The sequence below is a fragment of the Enhydra lutris genome, unplaced genomic scaffold (genome assembly GCF_002288905.1).
Source record: "Enhydra lutris kenyoni isolate GAN:26980312 unplaced genomic scaffold, ASM228890v2 scaffoldscaffold9, whole genome shotgun sequence".
NCBI classification, from domain to species: domain Eukaryota; kingdom Metazoa; phylum Chordata; class Mammalia; order Carnivora; family Mustelidae; genus Enhydra; species Enhydra lutris.
In genome coordinates, this window is record NW_019154093.1 from 15,493,577 (window position 1) to 15,514,297 (window position 20,721).

At 39.6% G+C, this 20,721-nt stretch overlaps 1 protein-coding gene and 1 pseudogene across 1 annotated transcript in view; both read right to left on the bottom strand.

Annotated features, from left to right (window-relative positions):
* Nucleotides 1-20,721, bottom strand: part of LOC111143474 (testis-specific kinase 2) — a 143,519-nt gene that overhangs the window by 68,466 nt on the left and 54,332 nt on the right. Inside the window, exon 3 of the mRNA XM_022497253.1 lies at nt 1,864-1,985. Coding sequence (XP_022352961.1) covers nt 1,864-1,985 — 122 coding nt within the window. The remainder of the gene's footprint in view (nt 1-1,863; nt 1,986-20,721) is intronic.
* Nucleotides 18,611-18,912, bottom strand: LOC111143476 (annotated as a pseudogene).

Consider the following 20,721-nt stretch of genomic DNA (forward strand, 5'->3'; position numbering starts at 1 on the left):
ACTAGGAAGGCAACAATTCTCTATTAAGGCAGAAAGTTTCAAGTAAGCAGTATAATCTAATCCTATAATGTACTATCACTGACCAAATATGTAAGCCTTACTTACATATTTAACAGTACTTTTATATTTTTATTTATTTACTCATTTATTTATTTTTAAAGACTTTTTTTTTTTTTAACAGAGAGACAGCAAGAGAGGGAACACAGGCAGAGAGAGTGGGAGAGGAAGAACAGGCTTCTCATTGGGCAGGGAGCTCGATCCCAGGACCTTAGGATCATGACCTGAGCCGAAGGCAGACAACTGAGCCACCCAGGCACCCTAGCACTTTTAACTTTTTAAAGTGTCTTACACATAAACCCTATTTAAATATATATTGACTCAAATTGTTGTATTTGGTTTCATTTGGAAATACACTCACCTCACTAAAAAAACAAAACAACCAAGATAATTCAGGTGAGAAAAGTTCAGATACTGATTACTAGAAAATGGTGATTATATAACCATATTATATATAAAACAAATTAGACTCTAAAAAGGTAAACTAGGGACACCTGGGTGGCTCAGTAGGTTAAGTGTCTGACTTAAGCTCAGGTCATGATCTCAGGGTCGTGGGATCAAGCCCTGTGTCTGGCTCCCTGCTCAGCATGGAGTCTACTTGTCCCCTTCCCTCTGCCCCTCCCCTGCCTCATGCACATGCTCAAGTGCTCGCTCTCTCTCTCTCTTGCTCTCTCTCCTGCATATGCACACATGTGTGCTTTCTTTCAGAAAAATGAATAAAATCTTAAATAAATAAGTAAACTATGTCTTCTCAAGTAAGTGCTAAAAGTTAAGTATAGATAGCCTGGAGGGATACCTTCATTTCACTGATTTAATTACTATTCTTCATAAAATGATTAAAAAAAAATTAAATAGGGCGCCTGGGTGGCTCAGTGGGTTAAGCCGCTGCCTTCGGCTCAGGTCGTGATCTCAGGGTCCTGGGATCGAGTCCCGCATCGGGTTCTCTGCTCGGCGGAGATCCTGCTTCCCTCTCTTTCTCTCTGCCTGCCTCTCCATTTACTTGTGATCTCTCTCTGTCAAATAAACAAATAAAACCTTTAAAAAAAAAATTATTCCTACTCTCTCTCTCTCTCTGCCTCCCTCTCTGCCTACTTGTGGTCTCTGTCTATCAAATAAATAAATAGAATCTTAAAAAAAAAAAAATTAAATAACCATGTAAAGACTAAAATCTTTTCTCTTTGATAAATTACTAATAGAGCAGTAAGAAACTTCTTTTTTTAATTGTGTGTGTGTGTGTGTGTATGTATGTTCCAAAATTCATTGTTTATGCAGCACACCCAGTACTCCATGCAATACATGCCCTCCTTAATACCCACCACCAGGCTCGCCCAACTCCCCCTGCCCCAAAACCCTCAGGTTGAACTTCTAATGAGCTGCTACTAAGAGTAAAGCAATTTGAGAGACAGAAGGAAGTTGCTTTATTAAATGCAGCTAATTACCAGAAAATTAATTCTTTTTTTTTTAAAGATTTTATTTATTTATTTGACAGAGAGAGATCACAAGTAGGCAGAGAGTCAGGCAGAGAGAGAGGGGGAAGCAGGCTCCCCGCCGAGCAGAGAGTCCGACGCGGGGCTCAATCTCAGGACCCTGAGATCATGACCCGAGCTGAAGGCAGAGACTTAACCCACTGAGCCACTCAGGCGCCCCCAGAAAATTAATTCTTAACATGCAGAAAAAGACCTATAACACACTAAACCCCAGCAAGATTTGTGAATCCCTCTTTTTAGCTGTTAATGCTATTCTAACAGGCCTCCAATAATGTTTAAGCTTTCTCACTGATCCCCAGAAGGAAGGAAAAGCCATTACCTAAGGATGTTGGGATGGGAGAGTCTATTCATGAGCTGAACTTCTTTCAGCATGTTTGCCCGGTTACTGCTCAGTGTGTTCATCTTAAGAGCCATCACTTGGCCAGAAGCTCGGTGACACACCTAGAAAATAAAATAGAACAAGAAAAGAGGTTCAAGGAGAGCAGTTAAATATGAGGTCAAAGTCTCCACATGTAAACATGCCAAGATGTTTTAGATAAAATAGACATTATTAGGGATGTTTTTCTATAAACTGATCACATTAGGGTCTCACTTCCATTAATGAAGATGGATTTATTCTATCCAAGACCTGCTTCACATTAAGCCAGCCAGAAAAACTTTGTTAATTACACCTCAAGAAATGACATCTTTTCTTCTAATACCTTAGGAAAAAAATGGGGGAAATTTATTAGGCTGGTGCTGTATGGCCAATATTGCTTAGTCTTAGGACACTAACAGTCCTCTTTGTGGAATTTTAAGTGTGCACAGAAAAGATACATGCACAAGCCTTGTAAAATACTTAAGGGATTATAAAACTTTCTTTATAGAACAATAAAGCCACATCCTCAAAATTCCCCCCATATAAATACATATATATATACATATATATGAAAAGAAGCATTGAATATTAAATATAGAAGTCAGTGAAACTTATAGAGCTAATATTATTGTAAGCCAAGCCAAATTACCTTATAATCATTTAAACATACTCAAGTGAGACACAAAAAACATGGGCCACACCATTCAAACTATTAGCCACACAGAAGAAAGTCTACTTCTAAAACATTCACCCTCTATAGAAGTCAGTCTATTTTACATGTAAAAATATTGTTTTATAATTTCAATGCATACTCCACAGGTTTCAAAAACTGTAATACTTTACTACTTGCAAGAAAATTAACTTTTTCACCCTCTAAATGCCTCAGTAGTAGTAAAATGAGACTACCAGAGAAAATATTTTGTCTTATGCAAAAGAAGGTCAACTATTTACTGAAATGTGTTTTTCCTACCAAGAAATTATGAATAAGGCAGTAGAAAAATTACTAAGTAACAAGGACCTCATTACTTTCTGGCTTAAAAAAAAATCATTTCAGAGGTGCCTGGGTGGTTCAATCAGTTAGGCATCTGCCTTCTGCTCAGGTCATGATCCCAGAGTCCTGGGATCGAGTCCCCCCATTGGGCTCCCTTGCTCAGCAGGGAGTCTGCTTCTCCCTCTGGCTCTTCCTGCTACTCCTGTTCTCATGCTCTCTCTGACAAATAAATAAATAAAATCTTAAAAAAAAGATTTTATTTAGGGGCACCTGGGTGGCTCAGTGGGTTAAAGCCTCTGCCTTCGGCTCAGGTCATGGTCCCAGGGTCCTGGGATCGAGCCCCACGTCGGGCTCTTTGCTCTGCAGGGAGCCTGCTTCCTCCTCCTCTCTCTCTCTCTGCCTGCCTCTCTGCCTACTTGTGATCTCTGTCTGTCAAATAAATAAATAAAATCTTTAAAAAAAAAAAGATTTTATTTATTTGTCAGAGAGATCAAGATTGAGAGAGAGAGATAACATGAGAGGGGGGAGGGTCAGAAGGAGAAGCAGACTCCTCACTGAGCAGGGAGCCTGATGCAGGACTCAATCCCAGGACTCTGGGATCAGGACCTCAGCCAAAGGCAGTCGCTCAAGTGACTGAGCCACCCAGGCACCCAAATAAAATCTTTAAAAAAAAAATCATTTTAGGGGTGCCTGGGTGGCTCAACCATTTAAGCATCCAACTCTTGATTTCAGCTCAGGTTATGATCTCAGAGTCATGAGATCAAGCCCCACTTGGAATTCTCAGATTCTTTCTCTCCTTTTCCTGCCCCTCCCCCAAACCCCTCTCCCTTTCTTAAAAAAAAAATTAATTTTTAAAAACTAAAAAAAAAAAAAATATATCAGATCTTGTACAACAGAGACTTGCTATGCAAAAATGTCATCAACCTATGGACTTTGAGTATTCTTTCAGCATGTTATAATTTACCAAGTAGAAGTTTCAAGAGAAAATTTGACAATCTACTTAACTCTTCAATCTCAAGAAATCCCTTCAAATGACAATAGCCCTAGAAGATTAGCATATCTATTAATACAGTACAGACACCACATTTTATCTTAGAATTCAAAGCACATTTTATTTTAGAATTCAAAGAAACAATGTTTCAAAGTGACCAGACAGAAGGAAAAGAAGGAAGCAAAACACTCAGAGGCACAGGAACTCTGGTCAGAAAAACAGAGGCAGAGCATTGGCTGTCTCTCCCCTCTTCTAGATCACTTAGTGAGATTTGGAACCCATCTCTCTTCCTAGTGCATCAATGATTCTGTTGTCATGTACCTCGTGACTGAAGAAAGAGAAGTGGCTTTCTTTTTCAGATCCTGCATGGATAAGTTAAAAGAGACATTTATACACAAAGAACACACTGACAGTATTTTCCAACTCTATTTACAGAAGACATCTGTGTTTTAATAAGGTCTCTCCATTCTGAAAGTTACTCTTCTCCTTTTTTCATCATCTGAAAACTATCACTTAGAGATTTTAACAAAATAGTTTGATATTAAAACAATGTGAATTTTGGGGCACCTGGGTGGCTCAGCGGATTAAGCCTCTGCCTTCCGCTCGGGTCATGATCTCAGGATCCTGGGATCAAGCCCCGAATCAGGCTCTCTGCTCAGCAGAGAACCTGCTTCCCCCTCTGCCTGCCTCTCTGCCTACTTGTGATCTCTATCAAATAAATAAATAAAATCTTTTTTAAAAATGTGAATTTCAGGGATGAACAATCTTATATTTCAAACCAAACAGGAAAAAACCCTACTCTCTTAAGCAAGTGGACATGATAAACATGTTCATAATCATTGTATTCTTTCACCTGCATAGAATAGTTTCTGCTAGTCCCTCAAATTCTACTTATCTTTCAAGACCACATTCAAAATTCCCTCCTCTCTGAAACCTTCCCTGATTCTCTCTGGGAACTGTTTGTGGTTTCCTTCTTTATACTACTTCAGAAAAACATCTGTAACACCAGTATACCACTCATTACATGGTTCTGTCTATAAATATCTCCCCACCAGGCTATGATGCATCTTAAGATCAGGATCTATACTGTACCCATCTTTGTCTTGCAGTGTTGGGAAGGCCTGGCATATCATTAAGGGCACAGTGAAAACAATGGCAACATCAGTTAAATGAAACTTCTAACATACTTTTTCTAAGGGCCAAAGAATTATTTATTTATGAGCCTGGGTGGCTCAGTCAGTTAGGCCTCTGACTCTTGATTTCAGCTCAGGTCATGATCTGATGGGTCATGGGACTGAGTTCCCCATCAGGCTCCACACTCAGTGCAGTCTTCTTGTCCTTTCCCTCCCCGTGCATGCCCCCCCCAAATAAATAAATAAGTAAAATCGTAAAGAAAAAGAAAAGAAAGGTTAAGATGGTGCTTGCTAGGGGAGAAAAGTGGGTGGGATTGGTGAAATAGATAAAGGGATTAAGAGGTACAAACTTCTAGTTATAAAATATTAAGCCAAAGGCATGAAAATTATAGCATGGGGGAACGCCTCAGTGACTCAGTTAAGTGTCTGCCTTCATCTCAGGTCATGATTCCAGGGTCCTGGGATGGAGCCCCACATCGGGCTCCCTGCCCAGCGGGGAGTCTGCTTCTCCCTCTCCCTCTGCTGCTCCCCCATTTGTTCTCTCTCTCAATCTCTCTGTGAAATAAATAAATAAATAAAATCTTTTTTTTTTAAACCACAGCATAGGGAATATAGCCAATAATATTGTAATAACTTCATATGGTGACAGATAGGAACTATACTTAATTGTGGTAAGCATTTCATAATGTATAGAATTGTCAAGTCACTATGTTGTATACCGAAAACTAATATGTCAACTATACCTCAACCAAAAATTTAAAATAAAAATATTAATATAAAGATGAAGACCAAAAAAACAAAAACAAAAATAAAGATGAAGTCCTCAGGACACCTGGGTGTCTCAGTTGGTTAAGCATCTGTCTTCAGCTCAGGTCATGATCCTGGGGTCCTGGGTTCAAATCCCCCATCAGGCTCCTTGCTCACCAGGGAGCCTGCTTCTCCTTCTGTCTGCTGCTCACCCTGCTTATGCTCTCACTCTCTCTCCTAACAAATAAAATCTTTAAAAAAAAAATTAAGAGGGGCATCTGGGTGGCTCAGTGGGTTAAAGCCTCCGCCTTCAGCTCAGGTCATGATGCCAGGGTACTGGGTTTGAGCCCCATATCGGGCTCTCTGCTCAGCAGGGAGCCTGCTTCCCTTCCTTTCTTTCTGTGTGCCTCTCTGCCTACTTGTAATCTCTGTCTGTCTGTTGGATAAGTAAATAAAATCTTAAAAAAAAAAATTAAGACCTCAAAAAATTAAAAATAGAATTGCCACATGATCTAGAAATTCTACTTCTGGATACATACCCAAAAGAACTAAAAGCAGGGTATCAAAAAATATTTGTACACCCATGTTTATAACAGCATTATTCACAATAGCCAAAGGGTATAAGCAACTCAAGTGTCCACTGACAGATGAATGGATAAATAAAATGTGGTATACACATACAATGGAGTTTATTATTCAGCCATAAAAAGAAAGGAAATTCTGACACATGCTGTAATATGGATGAATCTTGAAGACACTATGGTAAGTGAAATAAGCCAGTTACAAAAAGAGAAATACTGGGGCGCCTGGGTGACTCAGTGGGTTAAGCCTCTGCCTTCAGCTCAGGTCGTAATCATGAAGTCCTGGGATCGAGCCCCACCTCGGGCTCTCTGCTCAGCAGGGAGTCTGCTTCCCCCTCTCTCTGCCTGCCTACTTGTGATATCTCTTTCTCTCTCTGTCAACTAAATAAATAAAATCTTTGAAAAAAAAAAAGAGAGAGAGGGGTGCCTGGGTGGCTCAGTAGGCTAAGCGTCTTGCCTTCGGCTCAGGTCGTGATCTCAGGGTCCTGGGATCGAGCCCCACATCAGCCTCTCTGCTCGGTAGGGAACCTGCTTCCCCCTCTCTTTCTCTGCCTGCCTCTCTGCCTACTTTTGATCTCTCTCTCTTCTGTCAAATAAATAAAATCTTAAAAAAAAGAGAGAGAGAGAGAGAGAGAAAAAAAAACACTGTAAACTTCCACTTACTTGAGGTAGTTAAATTTATACAAACATAAAGTAGAATGGTGGCTGCCAGAGGCTTGGAGAGGGGAGAGATCTGGAGTTGTTTACTGGGTAAAGAGTTTCAGCTTTGCCAAGGTCTGGAGACTGGTAGCACAACAATGTGAACTGAACTGCACACTTGAATATTATTAAGATGGCAAATCTTATATGTATTTTACCACAATTATAAATACATGAAGGGAAGGAGGGAAGAAAAAAAGAGAAAGAAAGAAAGAAAGAAAGAAAGAACAAAGATAAGAGAAAATTAGTATTTCTCCTTGACTTTTAAACTCATCCGATGCTACTACAGGAGCTCCAACCGCTTTCTAAAGAACATAGAAGAGTAGTAAAGTGCTTGAGCTCTGGAGAAGAGCAGACTGAATCCAAGTCTTTAACATTTAACTAATTAGAATGACTTCTCTTTGAAGTCTTCTGTTGTAAAGTCAAGACAATAATAATTTCAAAGAACTGCTATGGAGGATAAAATAGTGTCATGTTAGATTAATGAGATAATATATATAAACTATTTAACACAGTGCTTGGCACATAATAAATATTCAATACAGAGCATTGTTTTTAATAAAAATAACTATATGCTCATAAGAATTTAACATCGCAGGTAAATTTGACATAACACAGAAAATGCAAATAATTTTAAGTGAAACTAATGATATTCAAATCTGTATAATGCTCCCAAGATTAGTTATTTATTACAAAGGGGAAATTTTACCTTTACAATGGCAAGATCTGCTGGCTGGCACCTTAACCAAGGGGTCAGTCACATTTAGCATTACCCAAAGTGAAACACTGGAATTATCTATGAATCTTCTGATGTAATATATTTGCTAAAACGTTTAATTCAAATCTAATCATAAGAAAACAATTAGAGGGGCGCCTGGGTGACTCAGTGGGTTAAGCCTCTGCCTTCAGCTCAGGTCATGATCTCAGGGTCCTGGGATTGAGCCCCACATCGGGCTCTCTGCTCAGCGGGGAGCCTGCTTCCCCCTCTCTCTCTGCTTGCCTCTCTGCCTACTTGTGCTCTCTCTCTCTCTCTCTCTCTCTCTCTGTCAAATAAATAAATAAATAAAATCTTTTTAAAAAAAGGAAAAAAATCTTTTGTTGGAACACCTAGCTGGCTCAATGGGTAGAGCATACAACACTTGATCTCAGGGTCATGAGTTCAAGCCCTATGTTGGGTGTAGAGCTTACTTTAAAAAAACAAAAAACAAAAAAACAAAAAAAAAGTTTGTTGGCAAATAGGAAAAATTTTAATAGGGACTATATATGAAATTATTTTTCTGAATTAAGTTCAATTGTCTAAGGTATAAAAATAATGATATTATAGCTTTGTAGGAGAATGTACTCTTAGAAGATAAATATTAAAATATTTTAAAGTATCATGATATCTGCAATTTGCTTTCAAGTGTTGTTAAAAAAAAATACTGATGGGGCACCGGACTAGCTCAGTCCACAATGTTTATGGCTCTTGACTCAGGGTTTTAAGTTCAAGCCCCATGTTGGGTGTAGAGATTACTTAAAAAATAAAATAAAATCTTTAAAAAAAATATATATATATATGTAGATAGATAGGGGTGCCTGGGTGGCTCAGCCATTAAGTGTCTACCTTTGGCTCAGGTCATGATCCCAGGGTCCTGGGATCAAGCCCTACATTGGGCTCCCTGCTCGACGGTAAGCCTGCTTCTCCCTCTCCCACTCCCCTCTCTCACTGTGTCTCTCTCTGTCAAATAAATAAATAAAATCTTTAAATAGATAGATAGGTAGATATAGATAAATCAATTAGCAAAATATTAAGTTGTTAATCCAAGTGAAGGGACTATAGGGGTTTATTGTACCATTCTTTCAATTTTAAGTAGATTTTTCAAGTTTTCCAAAAGTTGGAAGAACTAAGCAAAAATGTATTTTATTTTCTCCCATAAGTTTAGCATTAAGAAATAAAGAACAAGGGTGCTTGGGTGGCTCAGTTGGTTAGGCATCTGCCTTCTGTTCAGGTCACAATACCAGGGGTCCTGGGATAGAATCCTCTATCAGGCCCCCTGCTCAACGTGGAAGTCTGCTTCTCCCTCTCCCTCTGCCTGCCACTCTGCCTAGTTGTGTTCTCTATCTCTCTGTCAAATAAATAAATAAAATCTTTTTTTTTTTAAAGTTAACTATTAAATGAATTGCTTAGGATTTCCAGTCAAGAAGTCACAGTGAGTATACTTATTAAGTATACAATAAGCTGGTATAGCAACATAAATATTAGAAAAATAGGGCTTATTTTTTTAAACATTTATTTATTTATTTATTTGAGAGAGAGAGACAGAGTGGGGGGGCGGGGGAGGGGCAGAGAAAGAGAGAGACTCTCCAGTCAACCCCCCACTGAGTGCAGAGCCCGACTTTGGGCTTGATTCTGCAACCCTGAGATCATGACCCAAGCCAAAATCAAGAGTCAGACACTTAACCAACTGAGTCACCCAGGCACCCTGACAAATAGGGTTTAAAGCAATAATTTCCAATAGAGGCTATACCAAGTCACTCTGGAGTGTTTCTGAAGGTTTTAGGTTAAGTTTTTTTGTTATAACAATGACTAGGGACAGGGAGTTTTGCTGGCCAGAAATGCTAGACATCCTGCAAAGTAGAGGACAGTACTACACAAGGAAGCATTGTTCTATGCGCTGTATGAAATTCAAATGTCTTGCAAGACATTCACATAAGTGAAGAACATATTTATTATTGCCTGAGCTTGGATTCTAACTCTATTTTACATAAAAACAAAGCCAACTTGCACCATTTTAATATAAGTTGAATTTTCTAGAAATACAACTACCTTATAAATTGAGGGAAAATCACATTTTTGTTATTTTCAGAACATAATTAAGAATTGGTTAACGTTGGCCACCTGGGTGGCTCAGTCGGTTAAGCAGCTGCCTTCGGCTAAGGTGATGATCCCAGGGTCCCGGAATCGAGTCCCGCATCAGGCTCCCTGCTCAGCAGAGAGCCTGCTTCTCCCTCTCCCTCTGCCTGCTTCTCTGCCTACTTGTGCTCTCTCTTTGTCAAATAAATAAATAAAAATCTTTAAAAAAAAAAAAAAAAGAATTGGTGAACATTAAAAAGGGTGGGGGGGGCGCCTGGGTGGCTCAGTCAGCTAAGTGTCTGACTCTTGATTTCATCTCAGGTTCATGATCTCACTGCATGTGCAGCCTGCTTAGATTCTCTCTCTCCCTCTCCCTCTGACCCTACCCCCTATTAAAAAAAAAAAAAAAAGTCTTGGTCAACAAAACAAAAAGATTTTTCAGAAAATCAGGGGCACCTGGGTGGCTCAGTGGGTTGAGCCTCTGCCTTCGGCTCAGGTCATGATCTTAGGGTCCTGGGCTCTTTGCTCAGCAGGGAGGCTGCTTCCCCTCTCTCTCTCTGCCTGCCTCTCTGCCTACTTGTGATCTCTGTCAGATAACTAAATAAAATCTTTAAAAAAAAAAAAAAATCAGACCACCAACGGCAATGCTGCTCCTGGTATTTGAATCCCAATACAACATATCTGTATTAGAAGCCATTTGTAGTTTTTATATTCACAGTGATTTTGTTTAGCCTTTATCTTATTTTATTTTAAAGATTTTATTTATTTGACAGAGAGACACATTTATTTGACAGAAAGGGAACACAAGCAGAGGGAGTAGGAGACGGAGAAGCAGGCTTCCCACAGAGCAGGAAGCCGGATGCAGGGGTTGGGGGGTAATCATGACCTGAGCCAAAGGCAAACACTTAACTACTGAGCCACCCAGGCACCCCTAGATTTTATTTTAAAATATCAACCAGGGATGCCTGGGTGGTTCAGTCAGTTAAATATCTGTCTCTTAATTTTGGCTCAGGTCATGATCTCAGGATTGTGAGATCAAACCTCACATAGGGCTCTGCTCTAGGCATGGAGCCTGCTTAAGATTCTCTCTACCCCTTTGCCTCTGCCCCACCCCACCTCTCTCTCTCTCTAAAAGAAAAAAAAAAAAAAAAAATATATATATATATATATATGTATATATATGAACTATAAATAAAAAGCATATTTTAGCCTTGCCCACAAATAAAGTCATTAATGTGCCTACTCTACCAACTTTTTCCCCCAAAGAAACATTCAAGGTTAAACATTTTAGGGGCGCCTGGGTAGCTCAGTGGGTTGGAGCCCCTGCCTTCGGCTCAGGTTGTGATCCCAGGGTCCTGGGATCGAGCCCCGCGTCGGGCTCTCTGCTAGGCGGGGAGCCTGCTTCCTCCTCTCTGCCTGCCTCTCTGCCTACTTGTGATCTCTATCTGTCAAATAAATAAATGGAATCTTTAAAAAAAAAAAGATTAAACATTTTACAAAGAAACACTGATAAACACTGATAAAGTTAGCAAAGATATATCACACTCCTCTCCTTCATCAATCTGTAATTTGTCTTGGCAAGCTATCTCTATTTCACTTGGGGTCACTTCCCTCTTCCCTTTATCACATACAAATAAGTCTAGTCTGTTTTGTTTTGTTTTTTTTTTTTTTTTGGTCTGTTATTATACTTTTCTTCTGATATCCACCACCATCTCTCCTCTTTAATTTTTCTTCTTGCATGGAGTGGCTTCTGATTGCCATCTCTTAAAACTATTCATTTATAAGAGGGTAAAAGCATCTGACTAGCTCATCAAGTTTTCTATAATAATTTTGCTTATTGAAATCTATATTTCTACTACCTTAGTTTTCTTTTACTCTTTATCATAGAGTTAGGGTATCATGTTGATGCTTTATAATTATGAATGACAGTAACTTAATCACCTATCAATTTCACTTCAGGGAACTTCATTAAAATATTGTTATAATAAAAATTATTATAATAGCAATAATATAACTATTATTCATAGTACTTGTTACATAGTAGGTTCTGCTATACACATACATACACACATACACACATTTAATCCTCAAAATAATTCTGGGAAGTAGGTATTATTAATGTCCCCCATTTTACAGATATGGAAACTGGGCACAGAGAGATTAAAGGACTTTCTCAAGATCATACATCTAGTAAATGACAGAGCCAGAATTTGAACCCAGATAATGTAAACATTGGGCCTGAAAGGCTTAAGAACTCATCTAAGGAAAAAAGCATTGCATGCACACTACCTAACAATTATTCTGCCAAGAAATAATAATCATGAACTTGTATGTACCTAACAACACAGAACTATAATGTCTAAAACAAAAATTGACAAAATACAAGGCAAATTTGACAAAGCCACAGCCTTCGTGGGATATTTTAACATACTTCTCAGAAACTGAAAGTTCTAGGGGAACCTGGGTGGCTCAGTGGGTTAAAGCCTCTGTCTTCAGCTCAGATCATGATCCCAGGGTCCTGGGGCTCTTTGCTCAGCGGGGAGCCTACTTCCCCCTCTCTCTGCCTGCCTCTCTGCCTACTTGTGATCTCTGTCAAATAAATAAATAAAATCTTTAAAAAAAAAAAAGAAAGAAAGAAGAAACTGAAAGTTCTAGAAGAAAAGAAATGAATATGGATATGGTACCTTTTAATAACAAAATTGACATTCTTGATCTAATCTTGTCCCAATAAAAGTAGCCTTTATTTATTTTTCAAGTCCATATGAAAATATTTACCAAAATGCATGGATGCTACATCATAAAGGAATTCTCAAAAAATTTCAAAGAATGTAGTTCTGGGGCACCTGAGTGGCTCAGGTGGTTGAATATATAAGCTCTTGGTTTGGGCTCAGGTCTGATCTCGGGGTCATGGAATCAAGCCCCGCATCAGGCTCTTGTGCATGGTGCAGAATTGGCTTGGGTTTCTTTCTCCCTCTCCCACTCATGCTGTCTCTCTCTCTCTTTTTTTTTTTTAAGATTTTGTTTATTTATTTGACACAGAGAGAGCAAGAGGGAGAGACAGAGAGCAAGCACAAGCAGGGGAACAGCAGGCAGGGGAGAAGCAGGCTTCCCACTGAGCAATGAGCCCAATGCAGGGCTGGATCCCAGGACCCTGGGATCATGACCTGAGCCGAAAGCAGCCGCCTAACTGACTGAGCCACCCAGGCACCCCCCATGCTCTCTGAATAAATAAATAAATAAATAAATAAATAAATAAATAAATAAATATTTTTACAGAAACTTTAGAAAGGGGCACCTGGGTGGCTCATGGCTCAGATGGTTAAGGATCTACCTTCAGCTCAGGTCATGATCCCAGGGTCCTGGGATCAAGCCCCACTTTAGGCTCCCTGCTCAGTGGGGAGTCTGCTTCTCCCTCTGCCTCTGCTGCTCCCCTGCCCCATGCACATGTTTCTCTCTCTCTCTGTATCTCTCTGTCTCAAATGAATAAATAAAACCTTAAAAAAAACTAAAATAAAAACTTAAAAAAAAAAGGATGTGGTTCCAAAACCACATTTCCAAACCACTATGAAATAAAATTAGAAGTGAACAATAAAAAGGTAATTAAAAACAAACACAGCAGACAATACTGTTTACTCAACGTCTCTTTTCCCCCTTTTCTTGACTAACAGGACCCCAAATAGGTGGCAATGTGCTTAATTAATTAAAACATCCAATCTGGCAGTCTTCCTTGCAGCTAGATAGCCAGGTAACATACTACTAAGTAAAGAGATATGAGTAGGAACTGCTAGGTAGGGATTCTGGAAATGCTACTGTTTTCCTGATGAAATTGTCCTCTATCCTTTTCTTAGCCTGGAGTAAAGATGCAGTGCTTGTATCAGGAGCAGTTACTTTGTAACCAAAGGCCAGAAGTCCTACACTAAAGACAGGGGAAGCTAGAAGAAGCCGGATTTGTTGATGACTTTCTTAAGCAGGTACCCAACATAAACATTTCTCAAGATTGCTTGAGAAAAATTAATCCCTTATTTGAATAAGCCAATGTGTTCAGGTTTCTGTAATATACTGCCAAAGACAATCCTAACTGACTTGCAAAAGATTCAAAATAAATGAGTTCAACCAAAAAATGCCAGAAAAAATAAAGTATAATAATAAAGATAAAGGCAAAAATTAATGAAATAGAAAACAAAGAAACAACTGAGAGTTTCAACAAACCAAAAGCTGATTTGGGAATTTAAAAAAAACTAATAAGGAAACATATCTTAAAAAAAAAAAAAGAAAGAAAGAAAGAAAGAAAAAAGAAACGAAATGAAACATATTTTCTGTGATTCTGGATTTAAAAAAAAAAAATTATTTTCTGGCCCCTGCCTATCCCTCTAGACTCATCAGTCTTGTCATTCCTTTACATGCATCCAGCAGGCTTGAACCAAAGCAAATTTCTCACCATTCCTAGAATATCCCTCTGTACCTCCACACATACTTTTCCTACTGCTTGAAATGTCCTTTCCCTTACTTGTACACCAGACAAGCTGTATTTTATTCTTCAGGAAAAGTCAAGGGTGACCTCCTCTAGGAAGACTCTAACCCTTCAAACGTTTATACTGGTGCCCAGTATTATCACCCTTGGTACCCTATGCATACTTTCACACAATTAGCAAATACGTCTTAAGCAATTTCAGGCTCTTGCTAAAGCTCATTTTAGCAAATACTGTGTTTTAAATATATTTCCTGTCTTCTACCCTAAGCAAAGAGCTCTTTTAGGGCAGGATTTTATTCCTCTGTCCCTAGCACCTAGCTCAATGTCATATACCTAATGAGCATTAAATATGTGCTGAGTAAATAAATGAATGACTAAGATAACAAATGACTACAATGTTTATCACATGCTAAAACAGAAATATCAGCAGAGTGCTATGTGATCACAAAGGGAAAGCAACCAACCCTCTCACTCTCCTTGCTGCAAAATGATACACTAGAATCAACTTTTTGTAGTATCTTTCACATGCTTTCATATATATGTTTACAGAAATACTTCTATGAGATGAGTGAATAGAAGTTGTACATGCAACTTGTGTGCTTCTAGTTTTTGTTTTCCCACCTGAATTATCAATTAAAGTGAAGGACCTTAGCAGGTATTTCTGTGCAACAGAATGAACACAGTAAAATTTGCTACCTGATAAATTATTACTTGATGTCACCAGGCCACTGAGACATCTACAAAATTCATCACTAATTAGACCAACTTTCCACACCAGCTCTAGAGGAAATATTAAATGTATTGAACATGGCCAAAGGTTACAGCCATACACTGCTGTATGTGAACCTTCAGTATACATATTATAGAAATAGAGTCTCCTTTAAAATACCATCATTTCCCCACACATACCAAACACTGAACCTCCCCAGAAGAGCTCCCTCTCTGAAATCCCCTGTACCTCAAAGAGGTTGCAGAACCAGATAAATGCAACAAGGAAAACAATAGGAAATTGAGCAAGAAGTAGTTTTGACAGACAATAAGGATATGCAACAAAGACCATTATCAAGGTGTAAAGCCCAAAGCAGCACTGGACTGCTATCATCCTCTTTCTCCCATACTTTTCCATGCTAAACTCCTTCAAAAAGGGTGGTGGAGGGTGGGGAGGAAGTTTGTTTTCCTCTTTATACTCTCTTTTATATATCTCTGTAATACGGTGCCCGCCCCTTGGAATTTATGTTTGGTGGATCTGTCACATTCCCTGATCTTTAGGAGCTTATCTCTGACCGCTACTTGTCTCTTTTCCTTCTTCACGCCCTCCACAAACAAAGGTAGTTAAGGTTCAAGCCTTGCTGCTTTAGTGTCTCTATCCATACTCTTTTCCTTGATTCTTTCTGACACTGAAAATATCTTGATGGTTAAAAACGTGCTAAATTCCTATATAACACTGCTTTCATGCCAGAGTAATACTGTACAAAGAAGTGTTTTCTCTATATTTGATCTTCCTTGATCTCATTTTTTTTTTTTTAGTAGCCCAACATGGGGCTTACACTCGTGACCCTGAGATCAAGACCTGAGCTGAAATCAAGAGTTGGACACTTAACTGACTGAGCCACCCAGGCATCCCAATTTTATTCCTTTTTAAAAAGATGTATTTATTTATTTATTTATTTATTTATTTTTGAGAGAGAGCAAGCATGAGCAGTGGGAGGGGCAGGGGGAGACACAGACTCCCCGCTGAGCAGGCAGCCTGATGCAGGACTCTATCCCAGGACCCCAGGATTATGACCTGAGCCGAAAGCAGACACTTAACCGACTGAGCCACCCAGGTGCCCCACCCCAATCTTTTTTTTTTTTTAAGATTTTATTTACTTATTTGACAGAGGGAGAGAGATCCCAAGTAGGCAGAGCAGCAGGCAGAGAAAGGGGGAAGAAGCAGGCTCCCTGCTGAGCAGAGAGCCTGATGTGGGGCTCAATCCCAGGACCCTGAGATCATGACTTGAGCTGAAGGCAGAGGCTTAACCCACTGAGCCACCCAGGCACCCCAATCTTATTCTTGATATTGAAATTTCCCTTAATTTTTTGACTCTGTGGAGCAATTTAATTCTGAAATGACTGGTCTGATATGAGGGGACAAATATGGACAGCCAGACACGCACATAAACACACATCTTGCTCATTGGTGTTTTAGAGTTAGGGGTAGTTCAGCTTCCTCCCAGAACTCATTACTTTGTTCCTCAAAATAGCCTTGGTATAAACTGACATCTCAGTCAGAGCAATAACACTAAAAGCTGGTACTTCAGATATGCCTAATGGGCTTTCTCCTAACTTTCACTCTCAGGTAAAACACACACTACCTCACATCATCCTCACCATCTGGCTCTAGTCATCTTGCAAAAGCTGCCTTACACACACCTCCAAGACTATAGATCTAAGTCTTCTCTGATACAGTGACTATTAAAACATACAGTCATTACATCTTTTTTTTAAGATTTTATTTATTTATTTGACAGACAGAGATCACAAGTAGGCAGAGAGGCAGGCAGAGAGGGGGGCGGGGAAGCAGGCTCCCCGCTGAGCAGAGAACCCCATACGGGGCTCGATCCCAGGACCCCAAGACCATGACCTGAGCTGAAGGCAGAGGCTTAATCCACTGAGCCACCCAGGTGCCCCCAGTCACTACATCTTTTTATAACAGGATCATACACAGTGTTGATGAAAACACTTTTTACAGTGAGGTCACAGAGAAGTAGATAGAAAAGCACAAACACAACCATGAAATAAAAAATAGAGAATTGAAAAAAAAATTCTGGAGTATTTGTAGATTCAGGCTGTGACAATGATCACATTTAGAAGAAAAATGATTCACTGTCTTGCAAATGTCACAAGTTGTAGTTTGAGAAGCTAAAAAATGATAGGCAGTTAGGGCAATAAGACTGTTGAAGCAACACCAGCATTTTAAGACCCAGTATCTTCTTTCTCAGATAAAGGAGACAGAACTACCAGAGTACCAAGCACAAAAATTAAATATATTACAACAAAATAACATTCACATACTAAAATATTCCCCTTACTATTTTTTTATTATTATTTAAAAATCAATTAACTAGAGGTGCCTGGGTGGCTCAGTCAGTTAAGCATCTGCCTTTGGCTCGGGTCATGATCTCGGAGTCCTGGGATCCAGTCCCACGCTGGAGTCAAGAAGTCTCCTTCTCCCTTTCCCCCTGCTCCTACCCCTACTTGTGCACATGCTCGCTCTCTCTCTGATAAATAAACTCTTTTTTAAAAAATCAATTAACTAGCATACAGTGTATAATTAGTTTCAGAGGTAGAGTTTAATGATTCATCAATTGCACATAACACCCAGTGCTCATTACATTAAGAGCCCTCCTTAATGCCCATTATTACCCAGTTACTCCATCGCTCCACATCCACCTCCCCTCCAGCAACCCTCAGTTTGTTTCCTATAGTTACACTTTACTTTCTTCATAACACAACTCTTAATACTGCTACAGACATAGAGTTTGCATGACAACTCCATGTGCACTAAATAATAAATGTATAACCATGAATGTGAATAAATCAATTTTTCAGTACCCAAGCAGATGGCAGATATCTGGCTCTTTTAGTTTATAAGTTTACTGTTTCTTATAGCTTAGCACTTCCAGACATGGTGCTATCAATTTATAACAGAGGAGAAAGTAGGAACTTAAGCCTCTATCTTACATAACTAGTTGTATACTTAAAACACAAACTGAATCAGGTATACACACATAATCGTATTCTAGAAATATAGTATAAATTAGTATAAATATGCAAAAATTCATAAAAATAATCTTTCAGGCGCTGGGGTGGCTCAGTCAGTTGAGTGTCCCAATCTCGGCTTTGGCTGGGGTCACAATCTCAGGATCACGGGATTGAGTCCTCTGTAGGGCTCTGCGCTCAACAGGGAATCTGCTTGAGATTTTCTCCCTCTTTCTCTGCCTCTCCCCTGCTAACTCTCTCTCTCTCTAAAATAAATAAATAAAATCTTAAACAATATCTTAAAAAATAATAATCTTTAAAATTTTTCTAAAATTATCAAAAGTAGGTACAATATTCCATTCATCAACTACACAGCTAGGAATTCATATCCTAGCTGTACCACTTACCTATTGGCAAAACACTAAATATTTTTGGACCTCAGTTTCTTTCCTTATTCTTTCCTTTCTTTCCTTTCTTTGTTTTTCAAGTTCCAAAAGCTCTATTACCCCTCTGGATGGGGTTCAATCTTTTTTGGCTGCCACTTTCCTCACGGCTCCCAGTAGGTTGCCCAGCTCCCCTCTCTTCCTCTTGGCACTCTTTTCTTGATGAACTAGAGGACACGCTTGTCCTTGGAGACCCTGAGAAGCTCCATGCCACAACACTCATATGAGGTGAAGCCACACACCTCTCGGATCATGTCCTGCAGGAATTTGGTGTGCTTAGGGAAGTGCCCACAGGGGTGGCTGTGTCTTGGCCTGCTCATGTTCTTAGTCACCTTGTGGCCCTTGCTGAGTCCCAAGTTCACAGTGTAGCACTGAGCCATGGCTGCTGCTTCTTAATCGATCCCACAGTAGAAGCAGTTCCCTCATTTATAGAAGTGTAACCACTTATAAGATTATTGTGGTAATTTGGGACGCCTGGGTGGCTCAGTTGGTTAAGCAGCTGCCTTCGGCTCGGGTCATAATCCCAGCGTCCTGGGATCGAGTCCCACATCGGGCTCCTGGCTCAGCAGGGAGCCTGCTTCTCCCTCTGCCTCTGCCTGCCATTCTGTCTGCCTGTGCTTGCTCTCTCTCCCTCTCTCTCTCTGACAAATAAATAAATAAAATCTTTAAGGGGCGCCTGGGTGGCTCAGTGGGTTGGGCCGCTGCCTTCAGCTCAGGTCGTGATCTCAGGGTTCCGGGATCGAGCCCCACGTCGGGCTCTCTGCTCAGCAGGGAGCCTGCTTCCTCCTCTCTCTCTGCCTGCCTCTCTGCCTGCTTGTGATCTCTCTCTGTCAAATAAATAAATAAAATCTTAAAAAAAAAAAAAAAAGATTATTGTGGTAATTTAAAAAGATAATATATACAAGTTCTTAACACAGTACTTAGCACAAAGAACTCAAAATCTTAACTGCATATGTGACAGAAATAATAATAACTAGACCTTATATAGGATATATTATATGCTAGACATTATTCTAGTATTTTATATATACTAGCTCATTACATCCTCTCAACAACCCCATAAGGTAGGTACTATCATTATCTCCATTTTGCAGATGAGGAAACTGAGGCACAGAAGTCAAGTAACTTGCCCAAGGTCAGAAAGCTTGTAAGTGGTAGAGTCAAAATTCAAACAGAGGCAGTCTAGTTCCAGAGTCTCTCTCTCTCTTATGTTGCCTTTCAATGCATTCTCTCTTTTTTTAATTCTTTTTTTATACTGAAATATAATTGACATACAATGTTATGTAAGTTTCAGGTGTACAAAATATTAGCAAATTCTATACATTTTTTTTAAGATTTTATTTATTTATTTGACAGAGAGAGAGAGAGAGATCACAAGTAGGCAGAGAGGCAGGCAGAGAGAGAGAGAGAGGGAAGCAGGCTCCCCACTGAGCAGAGAGCCCGATGTGGGCCTCGATCCCAGGACCCTAAGATCATGACCTGAGCCGAAGGCAGAGGCTTAACCCACTGAGCCACCCAGGTGCTTAATGTATTAACATTAAGTATGTTAATACATTCTTAAACATATATATGAGGTTTTTTCTCATGCAACAAATATTTAGCAAGTACCCTCTACATGGCAGAGTCTATGCTAAGTACTAAAGACAGAAAGATGAAAAACAAAGGGAGGTTTGACCTAACAGAGAAAGGTGAACGTGTTAAAAAAAAAAAAAAAGTCATAAAAATCATTGCTCTGATAAAACGATAGGGTATATAGGAGACACAAAGAAGGGAACAGACGATCATGCTATGAAAAATACGATAATGATAAGAAGGCATCTAAAATGAAAATGAAGGGGCGCCTGGGTGGCTCAGTGGGTTAGGCCGCTGCCTTCAGCTCGGGTCATGATCTCAGGGTCCTGGGATCGAGCCCCGCATGGGGCTCTCTGCTCAGCAGGAAGCCTGCTTCCTCCTCTCTCTCTGCCTGCCTCTCTGCCTGCTTGTGATCTCTCTCTGTCAAATAAATAAATAAAATCTTTAAAAAAAAAATAAAATAAAATGAAAATGAAATCATCAAAAATGAAATCATATAGAGACATCGAGGTGGCTCCGTCAGTTAGGTGTCAGATCTTGATTTCAGCTCAGGTCATGGTCTCTGGGTTATGAGATCAAGTCCCACATCCGCTTGGCGCTCAGTGTGAAGTCTGCTA